The sequence below is a fragment of the Balaenoptera acutorostrata genome, chromosome 6 (assembly GCF_949987535.1).
Source record: "Balaenoptera acutorostrata chromosome 6, mBalAcu1.1, whole genome shotgun sequence".
Lineage (NCBI taxonomy): Eukaryota > Metazoa > Chordata > Mammalia > Artiodactyla > Balaenopteridae > Balaenoptera > Balaenoptera acutorostrata.
The window spans coordinates 15,186,125-15,204,726 of NC_080069.1; the positions used below are offsets into that span (position 1 = coordinate 15,186,125).

At 46.4% G+C, this 18,602-nt stretch overlaps 1 protein-coding gene across 1 annotated transcript; it reads left to right on the plus strand.

Annotated features, from left to right (window-relative positions):
- Positions 1-8,755: 8,755 nt before the first annotated feature.
- Positions 8,756-11,726, plus strand: NKX3-1 (NK3 homeobox 1). The gene is made up of 2 exons (XM_057548878.1): positions 8,756-9,135; positions 10,352-11,726. The coding sequence occupies exons 1-2, from the start codon at positions 8,817-8,819 to the stop codon at positions 10,750-10,752; spliced, it is 720 nt and encodes a 239-aa protein (XP_057404861.1). The 5' UTR covers positions 8,756-8,816; the 3' UTR covers positions 10,753-11,726.
- The last annotated feature ends 6,876 nt before the right edge of the window (positions 11,727-18,602 follow it).

Below are 18,602 nucleotides of genomic sequence, written 5' to 3' on the forward strand. Positions count from 1 at the left end.
TCGGTCTCAAATTGCTTCTGGCAGCCGGAGTGCTGTGAGAAGGTCAGAGCCTCCTTCCCTAGACAAACAGCCCCCAGTGTGCCTCCCCGCGAGGGCCCCTGTTAAGCTGTTGAACAGACCAAGCGCAAAGGCACAGCGGCCACCCAGTTAGAGCACGTGGAAATTTCTGCACGTGCTCCCACAGCCTTGAGCTCCCCAGAAACAGGCAGCCGTGGAGGGGGCAGAGAGCGGGTGACCAGGGGCACCGTTAGCAAAATACTCTTGGGTTCCTGTTGCCCAATAAATCCTCCCTAATGGCTTTTCTTAGGCAATCAGCATTGATGGGAGCACACAGAGGCTGAGTCACTCTCTGCTACTGAACTTTCCCACAGACCCTAATCCCTTTTGCCACACGGAAAAGGCTGCAGGCAAAACTGGCATAAATAGGTACGGAGCTGGAGGAACAGACCTTTTTATAGGGTCTTGGGATGGAAGGAGAGAGACGTCTTTTGGCCAGTATGGCATTTGAAACATGAATGGGTTTCGGAGTGACAGACAGGGCATAGGCACGTGTCAGGTCAGAAGTCCCTGAAGAAGAAATGGAGTGGATCACGTGGGACTGCAGTGGCCTCCACTCTCCCCCCCCCGGCACCGCCCAGGGCCCTCAGCTCCTCACTACTGGTGGTGGTGGGCAGGGGGGAGGGTCCTCGGACCAGCAGCAGAGGTATCACCTTGGAGCTTGTTAGAAATCAGACTCTTGGGACTTCCCTGGTGGTCCAGTGGTTAACCCTTCGCCTTCCAATGCAGGGGGCGCGGGTTCGTTCCCAGGTTGGTATGCCTCGCCACCAAAAAACCAAAACATAAAAGAGAAGCAATATTGTAACAAATTCAATAAAGACTTTAAAAATGGTCCCCACCAAAAAAAATTCTTTAAAAAAGAAAAAAAAGGAAATCAGACACTCAGGGTCCACCCGGACCTACTGAGGCAGAATCTGCATTGTAATAAGATCCCCGGGGTAATTTTTATGCACCTCAAAGTCTGAGAAGCACCCATCTGGCCATTCAACGTACTATCCCCTCCCCGCGTGGCCTCCCAGCCTAGTTTTCCTGGGCTCTGGGCTGGTCTCCTTGCCCTTCACTCTCAGGCCTCATCCCTCACATCCTGCGGGCGTGCACCCTGCCAATCACCAGTTGGAAAATAAAAGTCTGACTAATTCATGCCATTGTGTAACTGAGGATAGCTTAATGTGTCACCAAACACACATAGCATTTTCACATTAACACATGAAAATCATCTTAACCCAAATGCCACAGGGGAGAAATGTAGGGCACTGAGCGATATCCATGGGGAGGCAATGCCTTTGAACCACTCCAGGGGCAGTGCCTCTGATAGGTTAACCTTGTGGGAGGTGGTTTCCTCTTGTCCCTCTTTTCAGTGGCTCTGCCTATTGTGCTTCCACGGGAGGAGAGAGAGAGAGAAGCAAGGAAATAGGGTAGACTGAGCCAGGGACTCTGTAAGAGGCCATGGGACACTCCACTGCCACCTGAGGATGGATGTCTACGGAGCAGCTGCTATGTGCCTAGTGCATGGCATGGCGGGGAAGACCCTGGGTTTGGAGCCAGAACAACCCGGGTTAGCTGTTAGAACCTGGGCATGTTACGTTCCATCTCTGAGCTTCTATCTTCTTATCTGTCAAAAAAGATCCGCAGTGGGTTGTAGTGCAAATGAAACATCCATAGTGATCCAGTCCAGAGTGGGCACTCAATACACGTCAGTTCTCTCCCCTTTCCTGGTGGGGAGTAGGACGAGGAGAGCTGAGACACAGCCCTGATCTTTGATGAAGCCAACGACACCACTGAGAAGCAGAAAATGCTGAAATACTCCAAGGCACTAGAGGATCAGATGCTCAAATGAGCAGCAGAGCCAGTGATGGAGGCTGGAGAGGTCTCCAAAGCCTTTGGGTAGAAATTGAACTGCTGAAGATGAACAAAAGACTGTACACACTGCACACACAGCAGGCACAGAGGCCGGAGATAGGACTGGGCAGGACACGAGTGGGAACCATGACAGAACAACCAGTAAAGGCAGGGGACCATGTCGGGGAGGAAGGAAGAGAGGGAAGGAGGGCAGGGAGGCTGACGCCTCTGTGTGGGAGGCCTTGGAAAACCGAGATGAACAGTTGAGATACTGGGTTTTTACGATGTAGATATCGCAAGCATGTTCATTCATTCATTGTACTCTCCTTCCCCTCCCCTCCCCAGTTTTATTAGGGACCCTAGATTCAGAGCTCCTATTTGTTTGGGAAGTGTGCAGTGTGCCTGGGAAAAGCAAATTTTGTTTACTCTGCAGGTGGGTCTAGAACCTAACCCTACTAATAGAAACGACCCATTCCTGGACACCCTCTGCATGCCAGACGCTGAGGTCCTTTATTGTGAAAAGCCTCATCATTCCTTTCAATAATCCTTGAGGGGATGTTGCTTTTGCACCCATTTTGCATGAGGAAACTGAGGCATGCTCAGAAAGGTTAGGTAACTTGCCCAAGGTCCTACAGCCAGAGCTACTCTATTAGTCACTGTTCTCCTTCCAAAAAAAAGCAATTCTGCCTCTCACCCCCACAACTGGTCTAGGGTTCTAAGACACACTGAACTCCCTGAAGCTGCTTCCAAACAATTCTTTCTCCATATGGGCTAAAATGTCTTCAGTTTTATTGCAGGGAGGACAGGAGGGTAGGGAAACACACAGGACCCTTTCGAGTAAGATACAGAAAATAGAAAATGAAAAACAGTTTAATGTTCCAATCCAACCTGGAAGGATAATGAAGGGACAAGTCTGAATTCCAACATCACTGAATTTGCAAGAACAATGGGGAAAATCTTCTCACACCCCTCCATCCCCACCGCCAGGAAAGCAGATTCAAGAAGGGCTGGCACTGGACCAAGGAGGTCTGTTTTATACTGAGGATGGTAGGAGTCTCTACTGTGAGAAAGTCAGGGAGTCCTCTCTCACTGAAGCCCATCAAGACCCAGTTAGGACTGGGAATTGGAACAGGGGCTGGGGCTGGGGGGGTATAAAAGGGAAGAGGAATAACAGGAAGAAGGTTCCCTACACCCTGAGCAGGTAGCCTTTAGGGAAGGAACACTGCACCTGAATATTTACCCTTGCAGCTCTGCCATCAACTGGGTTAGACCTTGAGATTAGACCTCAACCTCTCCCACCTCCAACCGCTACCTTCTCGGAGATCTTATAAAGCTTGTTGGCTGGTGGAAGGCTTCTGTCCTTTCTGTTGTGGTGATGGCTGGGATTGACTTCTCTTTTTTTCTTTCTTTTTGTCTTTCTGAATTAGCAGAGCCAACACAAGTGCCTCCTTGGAAGACACACAGCATGATGTGTTTCGGTAAGTATAAACTTGGTGTGGTTACCCCAGAAGGCTTTGAAATGTATTTTAAAAGAAAAATGTGTGCTGTGACAATGACGCATTTTACATTAATCACGTTTTTTATTTTCTGTATTTTATGATACTTGGATATCTGAGACCTTGCTGAACCCAGGGAGGGACTGTCAGAGTTAGTTAATTCCTAGAGACAGCAAACAACTTGCCTGTGAACACACCTTTGATATGCAAATCAACCAGTGGAGTTCGTACCCCGCAACCATCTCCTTTATCTAACTCTCACACACCAAGCCCATATTTCCCCCGCCCAAAGTCACGCCAGGGCCAAGTACTGGACAACTAGGGACCACTCCTATAGCCCAGAGCCTGCTGAACTTACTCAAACTACCCAATCCTAAGTTTGCTCAGCTTTGCCCATTCCTTCCCATGGAAACCACAAGAAAGGCTGTGTCCATGCTTTCCCCTTGTCTTTTTTGCCTCTTAACCTTGGTGCTTCCCCATGTGGCCCTGTATAGTGTGCTGTACCTCCCGTTTCTGGGGATCTGTGAGTATAAACAATTCTTCCTTCAATACAGTCATTTCTGTGTCTGCACGTGTTGCATACTTGCTTAAAATAAATTCCAAGTACATTTAAAACCACATTTATACAGGACAATTCTATAAACTCTGCTCCCACTTTCCACACCGTAGGGTAGCACTGGAGGCAGGTTGGGGTGGGTGGGAGGATGGAAGGTGATGCAGTGGAAGTGTTTGGGCTTGTATAGTTTCCATCTATAGTTCTTTTGTCTCTGTAAATCTCAGGTTTGGGAATTTCCTGGTGGTCCAGTGGTTAGGACTTGGCACTTTCACTGCCGGGCCTGGGTTCCATCCCTGGTCGAGGAACTAAGAGCCTGAAAGCCTCGCAGTGCAGAAAAAAAAAAAAAAAAATCTCGGATTCTTTCCGAGAAAACCAAGAAATTTTATTAGATGATCCCCAGATCCCTTCTAGCTCTAAATGTTTGGGTCTAGATGGCTTCTAAAATATATAATGGAACAATATATAAATGCTTATGATGTAATATGAAGTTGGAAGGAAAAAACAAGATACAAAATTACACTTATCCAACAAATGTGTAGGGCTGAAGACTGGAAGAAAATATACAAAGAAGAAATGAAGGGACAGGATTATGGATATGAAAGTATATTTAACATTTTTTTTTAAGAGACCCAAAGTTCATATGAAGGCAGAGCTGGTAATCCTTCTCTCATCATCTTTGCATCCCTTTATAAATGCCCCTGTATTAGGTTCTAGGGGTCAGGTGTCTGAAATGGGTCTCACTGGGCTAAAATCAAGATGTTGGCAGAGCTGTGTTCCTTCTAGAGGCTCTAGGAGAGAATCCACTTCTTGTCTTTTCTAGCTCCTAGAGGCTGCCCACATTCCTTGGCTCACATGCCCCCTGCCTTCCGTTTCAAAGCCAGCAAGGGCCAGTTGAGTTTTTCTCACCTCCCATCACTCTAACCTTACTACAGTATCACCTCTCCTTCTCTGATTCCGACTTTCTCGCCTCCTTCTTTTATCTATAAAGGCCCATGGCGTCTGCCTGGATAATCCAGAATAATCTTCCCGTCTCAAGGTCAGCTGGTTAGCAACTTGAATTCCATCTACAACTTAACTCCCCCTTGCCATCTGCAGGTGTTGCATTCCAGGCATTTGGAGAGGAGCATCTTGGAAGGGGGGTGTTTATTCTTCTCCAGAACTCTAGTCCATCTAAAAAAGCCTACAACAGCCCCTTGTGTCTTCCTATTCCTATCATTTTCATCCAGTTTAAGCTGGATAGACATGGCAGAGGGGAGGACAGACCTTACACTGGTATGTGCCTTGGGACCCTGTGGTCCCTTATGGATAATGCTGCCAGCTAGTGGGATGCCGCATAGTACCTAAAGCTGGACATCCACCAGCAAATATTTATTGAGTGACTTCTGTGTGTCAAAAACTAACTGTACTAGGGATAGTGTAAATATGAGGATGACACACTCCCTGCTCGAGGAGAGGACCCACCCACATAAACATCCAAAATACTAAGCACCAAAGGAACAACACGTGAAATGACATAAGGGAAAGGGCTGGGGCTGTGTCCCCATCCTGAAGGGACACCTGATATCTGAGGAGGAGGTTGTAGAAGAAGGGAGCCCAAGCTCAGCTCTGGCTCTGTTCTTAATTTTAAAAATTATAATTAGTGCAAGGAAATGCACCCTGTTCCACTCTCCTCTTCTCCCAATCTGCTATCTCCATCTCACTGACCAGAGGTAAATGCTCTATTGAGATATTTCTATCCTTCCAGATTTTTCTGTATGTTAAAATGTTCAAATGTAAAATATTCTATAGATAACCTGTGACTATTTTTTTAATAAAATGAGTTCATTTTATAACATTTTATTTTTTTGCAACTTGAATTACTCTCCGACCAAATTGAGGATATGTTCCCAAGTCAGTATGTTGTGTATTTGTAGATTTCTAGAGTAAATCTCTAGGCATGGAATATCTGTGTCAAAGAATATGCCCAGTTTTAAATTTGACAGATTTTGCCAAGTTACCATCCAAATATACAAAACTGACTTACTCTCTCTCCAACAGTATGGGGGCAACTTTTCCTCACACCCCTACCAACACTAGACACCATCCATCTTTCTAACCTCTGTCAATCTGATAGGTGGAAAGAAGGTATCTAAATGTGGTTTTGATTTGCATTTCTCTAATGATGAGTGTGGTTAAACTATTTTTTTTTCATGTGCCTGTTTACGTTTTAAATGTTTGAGCCATCTGGGATTTATTTTGTTATAAGACTAGACCTTTATTTTTTCCAAATGGCAGTACTAGTTATTAAATAATTCACATTTCCCCCCTGTGATTTGAAATGCCACCCAGCTCTAAATTCTAAAAATGAAAAGAGGTCACTCAACCTAAATGTCACACCACATACAAAAATTAATTCAAATGGATCATAGATTTAAAAGTAAAATATAAAACTTTTAGAAGATAACACAGGAGAGCATCTTCAGAACTTAAGAATAAGCAAAGAATTCTTAGGCATGACACCAAGAACAAAATCTGTGAAATAAAAATGCACCAACATTAAAAACTTTTCTGCTGTGAAATATCCTGTTAAAAAGATGGAAAGACAAGCTACGGACTAGGAGAAAATATTTGCAAACCATATATTCAACAAAGACATATATAGAATATATATATTAAAAAAAAACTATCAAAACTCAACAGCAACTCCCCCAAATCCAATTATAACATGAGCAAAAAGAGTTGAACAGATATTTCACCAAAGAGGAGATATGGATGGTAAAGAAGTACCTGAAAAGATGTTCAATATCACTAGCCATTTGGGAAATGCAAATTAAAATTAAAACCACAATGAGCTATCACTACACACCTATTAGAATGGTTAAAACAAAAAATAATGATAACACCAAATGCTGATGAGGATGTGGAGAAACAGGAACTCTCATACATTGCTGGTGGAAATCTAAAAATGCTACAACCACGATAGCTTGGTAGTTTTTTACAAAACTAAACATGCAATTACCATACAGCCCAGCGATTGCATTCCTGGACATTTATCCCAGAGAAATGAAAACTCATGTTCACACAAAAACCTGTACATGAATGTCTACAGCACTTTCATTCAAAATAGTAAAACAAAACAAGCAAACAAACAAAACCCTGGAAACAGATCAATTGTCCGTCAGTGGGTGGACGGTTAACAAACTCTGGCAGATCTGTACAGTAGAATACTACTCAGCAATTTTAAAAAGTATTCACTATTAATATATGCAACAATCTGAGTAGTCTGAGAAGCATTATACTCAGCAAAAAAAAAAACCCAACTCCACAAGGTTGCATACTGTACCACGTTTGATTCCATTTATAGAACATTCTCCAGATAGTAAAATTATAGAGATAGAGAACAAATTAGTGGTTACCAGGGGTCCGTGATGGAGGGAAGGGGTTTGGGTACACAAATACAAAGAGATAGTACAAGGAGTTCTTTTGCGGTGATGCAGCAATTCTGTATCTTGATTGTGGCTTTACAAGAATCTATTCTTGTGATAAAATGGCATTGAGCTACACACACGCGTGCACACACACATGAATGCAGGCTTTTAAATGGTGACAATAAAATAAGGTCTGTAGTCTAATTAATGGTGGTGTGTATCAATGTCAATTTCCTGGTTTTTATATTATATTGCAGTTACATAATATGTCACTATTGGGGGAAGTTAGGGGTACAGTTTTTGCAAATTCCTGGGAATTTATAACTATTTCAAAAGAAAATGTTACAAAAATTTTTAATGAAAAAAATGAGAGAAGAAAACCATACTTGCCAAAGACCTTCATATTACACAGGGTGGTTCTTTTTAGCGGTTGCTTTATCCGCAATAACCTACCCCCCTCTCCCTTCTCCCCAGACATACAACATACTGTCTTTTTGAAAAGTTTCCAGTCGAATGAAAGGTGTCTTAGAGTAGGACGTACAGGAAAGTTGCTTAAATAAAAATAGTTCAAAAGAACACTGGTATACCTTTTTCTAGATTCACCAACCAATATTTTAACCCATTCAACTTTATCATATGGAATCTATCTATCCATCTATGTCATTTTTTCTGAACCAATTGAGGGTAAGTTACATACATCATGGGGCTTTGCCCCTACATACTTTAGTGTTTATTTCCGAAGAATATTCTTTTATACAATCACAATACTCTTACCAATTTCAGTAAATATAACATGGATTCAATACTTTTAGCCATTGGTCCTATTCCATTTTCATCAATTGCCCAATAACGTCCAGTACAGAATCCAGCCTGGGGTCAGGTACTGCACTTACCTGTCATGTCTCTTTGACAGCCTTAGGTTTAGTAGATCCAGCTTTGCTACCATTGTCTCCTTGTCAACGGGCACCCAGAATTCTCATCTGTAAGGTGGGATGTTGGTAATTGCCCCACCTATTTCTTTGTGAGTAAAGGCACTTTAACAATCTCTAAGAACTAAGTGGAGTATTTCTCTTCTGCATCATGATTTCCCAGAAGCAGCTAAACATATTGTGGGTTGGGGCAGAAGAGACTCGCTTTGGTTTTCTCTACCAGCCTGGGAAAACGACGTAGGGAGGAGAGAGGCGAGCCAGGATCCTGGAGAAGAAGGAACTTCGGAAGAAATCCTCTATGAAATACGCGACCCAGACTGTGCGAGGGACTTCCCTTTTCCCTCACCTGGAGCGCCGGGCGGCCAATCAGCCGCGCGGTTCGGGCGAGCGGCCAATGGGAAGGCGGCGCGGCGCGCCCCTAAGGCTATAAGTTCCCGGGGCCGCGGAAAGTGAAAGTGGTGCCGGAGCGGCTAGCTCAGCCTGGGCGCAGCAGCGGGGGCCTGAGCGTGGGCGCCGGAGCCGAACCTCGGGGATGCTTCGGACTCCCGAGCCGCGGCCCGGGGAGGCGGGGGCAGCTAGCTGCAGCCCCCGGGCCGCGCCGCCCACCCAGTCCAAGCCGCTCACCTCCTTCCTTATCCAGGACATCCTGCGGGAAGGCGCTGATCGGCGCGGAGGTCACGCGGGCAGCCCGCAGCCCCCGCCGCAGCCTCCGCGCCAGCCTGACCGGAGGCGAGACCCTGAGCCGGAGCCCGAGGGAGGAAGAGGCGGCGCCGGGGCGCCGGAGGACCAGCCGAGAGCCCGGCCCCGCGCTGCGCGCGGGGAGGCCGAGCAGCCGGCGGAGACCGAGCCAGGTATGCCGGCGAGGCTGGTGAGGCCGGGCTGAGCCTGGGTGGGTCCTCCCGGAAGGGCGGGCCGGTCCGCTGGCCGAACGGGCGTGAGGGCGGGTTCTAGGTGGACCTCCGGAGCTCCGGCTGCAGGGATGCGGGGCCCCGCGGCGACTGGCGAAGGGACCTCACGGCCTCCGCCACGGGCGCGCCTCGGAGATTAACCATGACCCCAGCGTCAGGGCGGCGCAGGATTTAGACATGGGCTTGACTCGCCCGGCAAGGGTTCTCCGCTCCCCGGGGTCAAAAGGCGAGCGCGCACGAAGCGCCCACCGTGCTCCAGTGTCCCAGAAGGAAACCCCGACATCGCTCCCAGCCACAGTGCGACCCTTGATCGGCGCCAGCCCCATGTTACTGCTGGGCAGTTACGATAATTAACATATAACGAGTTATTGATAATAGCGTATTAATATTAATAAATCAGGGTTTGACCAGCAAAGATGCCCTTTGCTTCCCAGTCCCACGGGCAATAAAACAGTAAGTCTAGGAGCCCCTCTGGTCTTTAGGAGTTATAACGTGGGAACGCTTAGAGTAGACTTTCTTTCCCATCAGTTTTTTTTTAAACTGAGATAAAATTGGTACATAAGATTATATTAGTTTCAGGTGTACAACACAATAATTTGATCTTTGTACACACTACAAAGTGATCACCACGATAAGTCTAGGTACCAGCCGTCACCATACAATAGACACCCTTCTTATGAGGCATCCTAACGGCTGGTTGAGAAAAAAAGGGGGGGGATTAAAGCCAGAGAATGAACTTTCCTACCACACAAGCCCTCTCTTGCCACCCGGATGTTAACACCGGGTGCCTTTGGGGCCCGCTTTACCGGATGTCTTATTTCTCAGAGTTTTTCCTGCCTCCCTGCTCCCGCTTTTCCTCAAGACATATGCAGAATCCCTATTTCATTCTACTGGATGATACAGCAGGAAGTTCTAGCACTAACTGCTCCTTCTTTGGGGACTTGATGACTAGTAGAAAACTAACACATAATCTACATATGCACTCACTCCCCACTCAGAGAGTTCCTTAGTCCTGTGAAAAAAGTGCAATGTATCTAAACCGACAGTGGGCTGTTTGTTCACTCACCAGAAGAGATAAGGGTGGATTGAATTCTGTACTCTTCCATGCTAATATGTAACGTTTTCCTTCCCATCCCTGCTTCTCCCCTCTCGTTTCCAGATAGGCACTTTGAGGCTTATCTGTTGGACGCCTTACCGAGCCTGCCCCCAGCCCCCAAGCAGCCACAGAAGCGCTCCCGGGCCGCCTTCTCACACACTCAGGTCATTGAGCTGGAGAGGAAGTTCAGTCACCAGAAGTATCTGTCAGCTCCCGAAAGGGCTCACCTGGCCAAGAACCTCAAGCTCACGGAGACCCAAGTGAAAATATGGTTCCAGAACAGACGCTATAAGACCAAGCGGAAGCAGCTCACCTCAGACCTGGGAGACCTGGAGAAGCATCCTTCCTTGCCAGCTCTGAAAGAGGAGGGCTTCTCGCGGGGCTCCCTCATCTCCATGCAAAACACCTGCCCTTACTACCCCTACCTTTACTGCTTGGCAGGCTGGAGCCCAGCTTTCTGGTAACACCGCCGACAACCACGAGGGATCAAGAACTGCCTTCCCCAGGTGGTCCCTCTGGAAGGCAAAAGGGCCCGGGGTCAGGGAAGGCTGAGCAGGAAGAGGCACGAGACCAAAACTGTTGGAGGTTTGCATGGAAATCCCAGATTCCTCACTGGTGGGCCAATGAAAGATCTGGGACAGGGAATGCTTTAATATCCAAAGAGTTCCCCCAACACAGAACGTAGGTCATTTTTGCTTTTAGAGACCTGCTTGAAGTAGAGAGGGATAAAGCCAAGTGCTGTTTCTAGCACTTCGGGTGATTTTGTAGGGGGTGTCCACACCACTTCTGAGGATTCTGTTTCCTCCAACTCCACCCTCTTGTGTAACTGGGCATCCACTCTGAAAGAGCACACCCGAAGGGGGAGGGGGGCGGGGAAGGACGGCTAATAAGAGGACGTCACCTACTGAATTCAACTGAAGGTCAAAAGCCTCTCGTTGGCCTTGGGCTATGACCAAGGTTCCTCTCTGTCCCTGGAAGAGAGAGGGAAATGGAGAATCCCACAGAGAAGCCTGTCGTGCTCAGCGCAGGTTGGCACGGGATATGGAGGTGGGTAGGAAGAGATGAAAATAGAAGCTTCTTATTATTCCTTTTTAGATAATATGCCGACTTAAGTATTTACAGGGTGGCCCAAGCAGAACAAGAGTCACTCACTGTGGTCTTAAGACAAGCTGTATAAACAGAGCTCTACTGCAGGAGGTGGGCCCAGGCCAGAAGAATCTCTGCGTGTCCAAGACAGTGGTCTAAGGAGGAGCCTCTGCAATGCTGCTGGGGGACATTGCATTTTTTTTTTTTTTTTTTTAATTAGCAAAAGGTAAAAAAGCCTCTTCTGACCTTTTTGCTCTGGGTCTGAGAATTTACAATGAGAAGTTTCCTGGAGTTTGCAGGCTGTAATTCATACTACACCATGACAGATCACATAATTCGTTAAGCTCCTTCCTTTCCCCTTTCTTTTTTTTTTTTTTTTTTTATTTTTATTTTTTATTTATTTATTTATTTTTGGCTGTGTTGGGTCTTCGTTTCTGTGAGGGCTTTCTCTAGTTGTGGCATGCGGGGGCCACTCTTCATCGCGGTGCGCGGGCCTCTCACCGTCGCGGCCTCTCTTGTTGCGGAGCACAGGCTCCAGACGCGCAGGCTCAGTAGTTGTGGCTCACGGGCCTAGTTGCTCCGCGGCATGTGGGATCTTCCCAGACCAGGGCTCGAACCCGTGTCCCCTGCATTGGCAGGCAGATTCTCAACCACTGCACCACCAGGGAAGCCCTCCCCTTTCTTTTATTTTTTGTTCCCTTTCCACAAGTCACCCACTGCAGTTCTTCGTTTAGTCTGATTGCACCTAACATACACCTTCCTTATTTAGCCCGAGATCTGGTCTTTTTTTTTTTTTTTTCCCCAAAGTTTTATCTCTCCTGGGTTTAAAAAAAGTACGGGGGGAGCAGATTCTGAATTGGCTAAAAGACATGCATTTTTTTAAAAAACTAGCAATTCTTATGTCTTTCCTTTAAAAATACACAGCATTAAATCCCAAATCCTATTTAAAGACTTGACAGCTCCAGAAGGTCACTGCTGCTTTTATAGGACTTTCTGGTGGCTCTGTTGTTACAGCTCAAAGTCTGAGAACCCTTTGGGATCCCTGCAGGCAGAGGAGGTAAGAGGTATCGAGCTTTCACACTCAAGGAAGAATACAGCACAGAGTGAAGGGTCAGGCGCCCGTAGAGCTGTCTAGTGAAAATTGAAGGCTCAGGGGTGGAACGTGGAGAATAGTGGCCTGGACCTTAGAAAGCCCCATCCCCTAAGCAAGCTGACCGGGCTGATGGCACTTTGCAGGAAGGAGCTAAGAAAAAGGAAACAGTTTTCAAAACACATTATTGCGGCTTCCATCACCAAACAATGAAACTGTCCAAATGCTTCAGGAACTGTGTTTAGTGCTTACAAAAAAAAAAAAAGGGTCCCCCCAAATGAGTCACCTGTTGACTTCAGAGAGAATGAGAAGAGGGCACAGGAGAAATTTGGCCACCCTTCTGTTTTTATCCTATAATCTCAGGTGACCTAGGAGAGGGGAGACGTCGGAATGAAAAAAAGCCAGTTGCTAATGAGGTACCCTGAGGCCTGGAAATCTCTTGATCCCACTACTTAATTCTGTTCAATGAGAAACCTTTCAATTTCCTCCTATTAAAAAGGTCCAATTTACTGTTGGTGGCAAAACTGCCAAAGTTGATAGAAAGTTGGCTCATTTCATCCCATTTTCTATGGTTTGAGCTCCACATTGAAATACTGTCAAATGCCACGTGTTGCCCACACAGAAAGGGAAGCACAGAAGGCAGTGCAGCCTAAATTGCTTTTCTCCCTCTCACACGTCTTTTAAGATAAACGTTCAGTGCTCGCTCTCTGGTCAGTACCCTTCCTCTCCCTCCCTCTGCGTTGAATTCTTTCAACCCCCAAACCTGCAAGTATTAAACATTTCACTGTGATGTATATTGTGTTGCAGAAAGAAAAAAATAAGTCTTTGTTTAGAATTCTTTGGTTTGGTGAATCCATCTTGCTTTTCCCCCATTGGAACTAGTCACTCACCCATATCCAAACTGGTAGGACAACCTTTGAAGAGCTAGTATATCTGTATCTGATAGGTAAACTGGAGGGTACCCCACCCTGCCAGACCACTTCACCCAGACAACCTGTTTCTATCCTGTTTAATAAATCGGTTTGGGTTCTCCACGTGCACAACAAACTCTGCTCCAATCTGTAAAACACAAACCTGTGAGTTGAAGTTTAGTAAAGTACACCGACCAAACTTTATATTTCTATGTATTTTTTGCAACACCTGAGTATTTTTTAAATAAAGTACTGTGTCGTTTTTAGACATATCTGTGTGTGATTTTCTGCTTCCTAAAGACTGAATGCTATTGAGTTTCTGTGTTTCTGATTACCCTGTTCTCCCACTCTTCGCCTGCCTGACTAAGCTATGGAGACGGAATAATCAAAAGAAGCAGTAGCTTAGTGGATAGCAGAGGATGGTCATTCTTTTATAAATGCTCTGCCCTCCGTTACTGGTTAATCACATGGAGGGGAAAGAAATGTCTGTGTCATTTTAATAATCACCTGCTTTAGCCCAGGGATACCTTTGGTTTAGAGAATGTCAGGTATTTACTTAAATTTCTTGAAGACCCTGAAGGGAACATGGGGACCACAGCAACACTTCTTTTAAAATTCCCCTTCCTACACCCAGTAGCCCCCTCACACGACGGCTGCTCCCCTGGTTCCTGCATCTCCCCGAAAATGTCACCTTCATTCAGGGCACATGGACCTCTGGCAAGCAACACCTTGGAATTGGAATTACAAGTATTGAAAATAGGTTTAAAATAAAATATATCAATAAGACACCCTTCATCCACCTGCACTTAAACCTTCATTAAATCCCACAAGCAGAGTGTCTCATGCACCTGATTACCTGAGAGGATTGATGATTTTCTTTCCTCCCACCTCCTTCCAGGAAATAGAAGCTTAAAGGGTAAGGTGCTTACTCTAGGTAAAACATATCATAATTTCAAAGTTTGCTCTAATCCTTTAAGTACATTGTACACACAGGTGGGGCCTCTCGTTGCATGTTCACATCAGGAGATGTAACTCTTTGCGTAAATCTACAGTCATCCTCCCCTCCCTTGGAAGGCTCTCAAATTACAAAAGCTCTTGCAGTAAATTAATAGATGTGGATTATCTTTTTTAACCATTAAAAGTAATCCAGGAAATTGAACAAAAATCTCCCATCTCTAAAGAAAGCCCCCTGCCTCCTCTTCCTTGTCACTTTTCCAACTTTCCTTGAATGTCTCTGCAAATGTCATACCTGTCTTCTTCCAGCATCTCACCTTAGCGAGTCTGTGGGATTCAGAATTCCTTTTCAACCTGTCTCTCAAGTTACTTCAGGTGCAAATTTCTAGAGTCACCGTAGCTTTGTCACTGGAGGTCTCACTGGTCCTCCCCAGGCTTCCTTAGGAAGGCCATAGCTGCCAGAAGGGGAAATAAATGTCAAAGATGTACACTTGATAAAAGTTTTCCTTCTAACTACAAAGCAAGTCGTTTTCCTGGGGTGATGTTAGTACCCTGTGTCTTAAAGCTGACCTCTGAGGGACCAGTGGCTGTGAAGAGAAAGTCACTTAGCTTGGGTGCCCTGTGAGGGAGAGTTGCACACGGAAGGTTTGTTGAGGTGCGCTCAGGAAATACACCAAAGAGGAAGTGAAGACAACACGGTTGATGAGCGGGAGAGGCTGATCCCTAAGGCAGGTGGGACTGAGTCCTCACCCGATACTTTAAGAAGCCCCAAAGCCGATGTGTCCCAGATCGAGGAAAGGATGGGTACTTGTATCCCAGCATCGGCCACCTCCTGAAAGAGGCAGTAACCTTGGATAATGCATTCCTTTCTGGCCACTGAGGGACAAGCTATAAGTCATTACCGTCAATATTCCCAGCAGCTGTGGGGCTGTGTCTCCCCGGTATGGGGCCTCGGTGGAGCACCACGCAATTCACTAAAAAACATCAGACCCTGACCTTGGTCACTCTCAGGGCCACGGTCACCACCATTCCTTGTAATGAAGAAATCTGAGTCAAGAGGGTCAGACTAGGCTTAGGGTACCAGGTTCTGCGCAGAGACACCCAGACTCTACTCTGCCCACAGCCATCACCAATGTGTCACCAGGGCTTGTTTGTCAAAGCCAAGAGTTATTTACTGCCCAAGGAAAGGGGCAGGAATGACAGTCCTGGAACATGAAGAGCTCCAAGTTTAGCCATAGACTTGGCCTTCGTGCAAACTTTCCCAGACAGACTAGAGTGTCAAAAGTCAGCAAGGGAAGGCAGAACCTCAGTCTCCGTGGTGTGTCCTCCTCTGACCTCTACAAAGCCTCCAGACATGGCTGGACTTATTTCCTGAACTTGCTCTGGGCCTGAGATGGGGTTTAGGAGAGATCTAGGGTGGAAATTTAGGATGGGTCCCCTGTGCAGCCTCTTCTAACTGGACAGTCTCCTCCTGTTTGCAGCCAATCCAGTGATGGGCACAACCCTCAACAGGGAGGTGATGGGGCAGAAAGGAAAGGGTGACACCCAGAGGAAAGTCCCATTTTCTCCTTGGAATGACTGAAGGATACTCAAAGATTGTTTTTAAACCTAGATATCCATGGCGGTATGTGGGAGAAAATGCTGACTTTGCTCTCTTGAAGGTGGAATTCCAGCAGCAGTTCTTTAATAATTTTTTAAAATTAAACTTTATTTCTTTTTTGCCCACACCACGCGGCATGCGGGATCGTAGTTCCCCGACCAGGGATCGAACCCGTGCCCCCTGCAGTGGAAGCGCGGAGTCTTAACCACTGGACCGCCAGGGAAGTCCCTCCAGCAGCATTTAACCTCAAATACCAGGTGGCCCCATAGGCTCCATTGCATTTGCAGGATGCTCTTCGGTCCCGTGGTCATCAGTATCGGCTGCACATTAGAAAATCCTGGGAGACTTTACCAAAACATGGGAGCTCCAGCCCTGCTTAACATCAGTTGCACTATAATCTCTGGAAAAGGGCTCAGGCATTAGTATTTTTTTAAATATAATGTCCAATGCTACAAACCACTTGCTTCGCCCCTTTTCAACTGGTTTGCTTCCTCAGCCTTACAGATGCCAGGACAAGAGAGAGCTACCTGGAGAAGCCTGCCAGGAAGGGAGGAGTTAGGGGTGGGTTTGGGTCGGTTTTGTTCGTTTTGTTTTGTTTTGCTTGCTTATTATTTTTACAGAGAACAGATGTTCAGCTTTTCTTACTTTCTTCTCCAGCCTCCTCCTCTTGGAATTTCTGACATCATCAAAAGGCCCTCTGTAATCCGGGAAAGCCCAGCTCATTCCAGTTAATCCCTCGCTCAAAACTGAAAGGACCCAAACTTCCTGGGTGTTTGGTTAACCTGGTAATCCAGAAGCATTTCACTTATTACCCATCCCCGACCCAGGCCCATCAGACTGACCATACACTCTGCCCTGGAAGACAGGAAAGAAAATTCCACCCCCCACTCCTGTGGAGCAGTTTTCACCTGTCCTGGAACTACCTTGTTTGTGCACCATTGGGAACAGCAGGTGTCATTTAACACGTGTCAATTAGTGTCTCGCTTCCCTGACAACTCATCTCTCAGGATTAAGTCCTGTCTTAACACTGACATAACATTTACACTTCCTCCTGCCAAACTGGTAATACTAAACTTTTTTTTTTTAAAGTTGTGCAGAGATGGATAAGGTGGAGGGTGGTTCATGGGCTGAGGGAGGGGATATGCCTGTGACAGCACAGGGGTTTTTTTTAACTTTTTATTTTATATTGGAGTCTAGTTGATTAGCCATGTTGTGTTAGTTTCAGGTGTACAGCAAAGTGATTCAGTTACACATATACATGTATCTATTCATTTCAAATTCTTTTCCCATTTAGGTTGTTACAGAATATTGAACAGAGTTCCCTGTGCTGTACAGTAGGTCCTTGCTGGTTGCAAAGAGTTGGCATCAGAACTCCAGCTCAAAGCTAGAACAGCTTAAACTTGACCTAAACAACATGTGAAAACAAGAGTGGTAGAAACAAGTTAACTTTTATGGAGAAGAATGTGGGGAATATTCACAACACAAACTTGGAGGATGGGGAGGAGATGTCGCTCTCTCATGGAAAAGTTTGGAATCTCTCTCCCTCACTCCGTGCTGAGAGCTTGTTTATACTGAGATCCTTGAAGATTTTTCCCCCCTTCAAGGAAGATCTGACTCATCAGAGGTGCAGGTTCTTTGCCTTGCAGAGTGAGGTGCAGAGCGGGTACTGAGGATTGCCACGGCAAAGGCATGAGAGGAGATGCTGATTTAGCTTTAGCAGAGCTCGAGTTAGAAGGACCACATCTCCTTCCTGTGACAAGAACCAACAAAACGGAGATACGAGCATGAGAGGCTTCTGAGTTGAAGAAGGAAAACACTGATGGAGGCTGCAGACTTTTCTCCTGCTCCTCCCTTTGTGAAATGTACAAACCGACAGGGTGAATTGATGATGGAAGCTTAGGACAAAGGTCCCAGGGTCCTCAGTGTGACTCACCCAAATGATTTCTCTGGGTTTTTTTTTTTTTTTTTTTTTAAGGATTTTCTTTTTAATTAATTAATTTATTTATTTTTGTCTGTATTGGGTCTTCGGTTCGTGCGAGGGCTTTCTCCAGTTGCGGCAAGCGGGGGCCACTCTTCATCGCGGTGCGGGGACCGCTCTTCATCGCGGTGCGCGGGCCTTTCTCCATCGCGGCCCCTCCCGTTGCGGGGCACAGGCTCCAGACGCGCAGGCTCAGCAATTGTGGCTCACGGGCCCAGCTGCTCCGTGGCATGTGGGATCTTCCCAGACCAGGGCTCGAACCCGTGTCCCCTGCATTAGCAGGCAGATTCTCAACCACTGCGCCACCAGGGAAGCCCTTCTCTGGGTTTTAAATCTTGCTTATCTTATTAATGGGTAGACAAGACCCTCCATAAATGTGTAAATAGCATCAAGAAATTCCATTGAAAGGAGCTCTCTCAATAGAGAAAGGGGAAAGAACAGGATGAGGAGGGATGGCATGAGTGAGGCAAGACACAGCAAGATAGGATGGTACAGATGTCAAAGTTCTACAGCCTCCTATTTCCAGAATCCCGACTCCAGAAATGCTGTTTAGACCTTGACTGAAATCATGTGCCCTATTACTGGGTGGTTGCCTTTTTCCCCGGGGAGCCAGTTCAAGTGCACGTGAAGAGCAAAGGCACAGAAGGAGGGATAACACAGTGGGAAGCCATGGGGAAGGGACTGGACAGGTAGTT

Excerpts from the sequence above, each read along its gene's own strand:
- NKX3-1 (XM_057548878.1), top strand. The coding sequence starts at position 8,817 with ATGCTTCGGACTCCCGAGCCGCGGCCCGGGGAGGCGGGGGCAGCTAGC. Across the intron at positions 9,136-10,351 it reads GCCGGCGGAGACCGAGCCAG|ATAGGCACTTTGAGGCTTAT; the intron begins GTATGCCGGCGA and ends TCTCGTTTCCAG.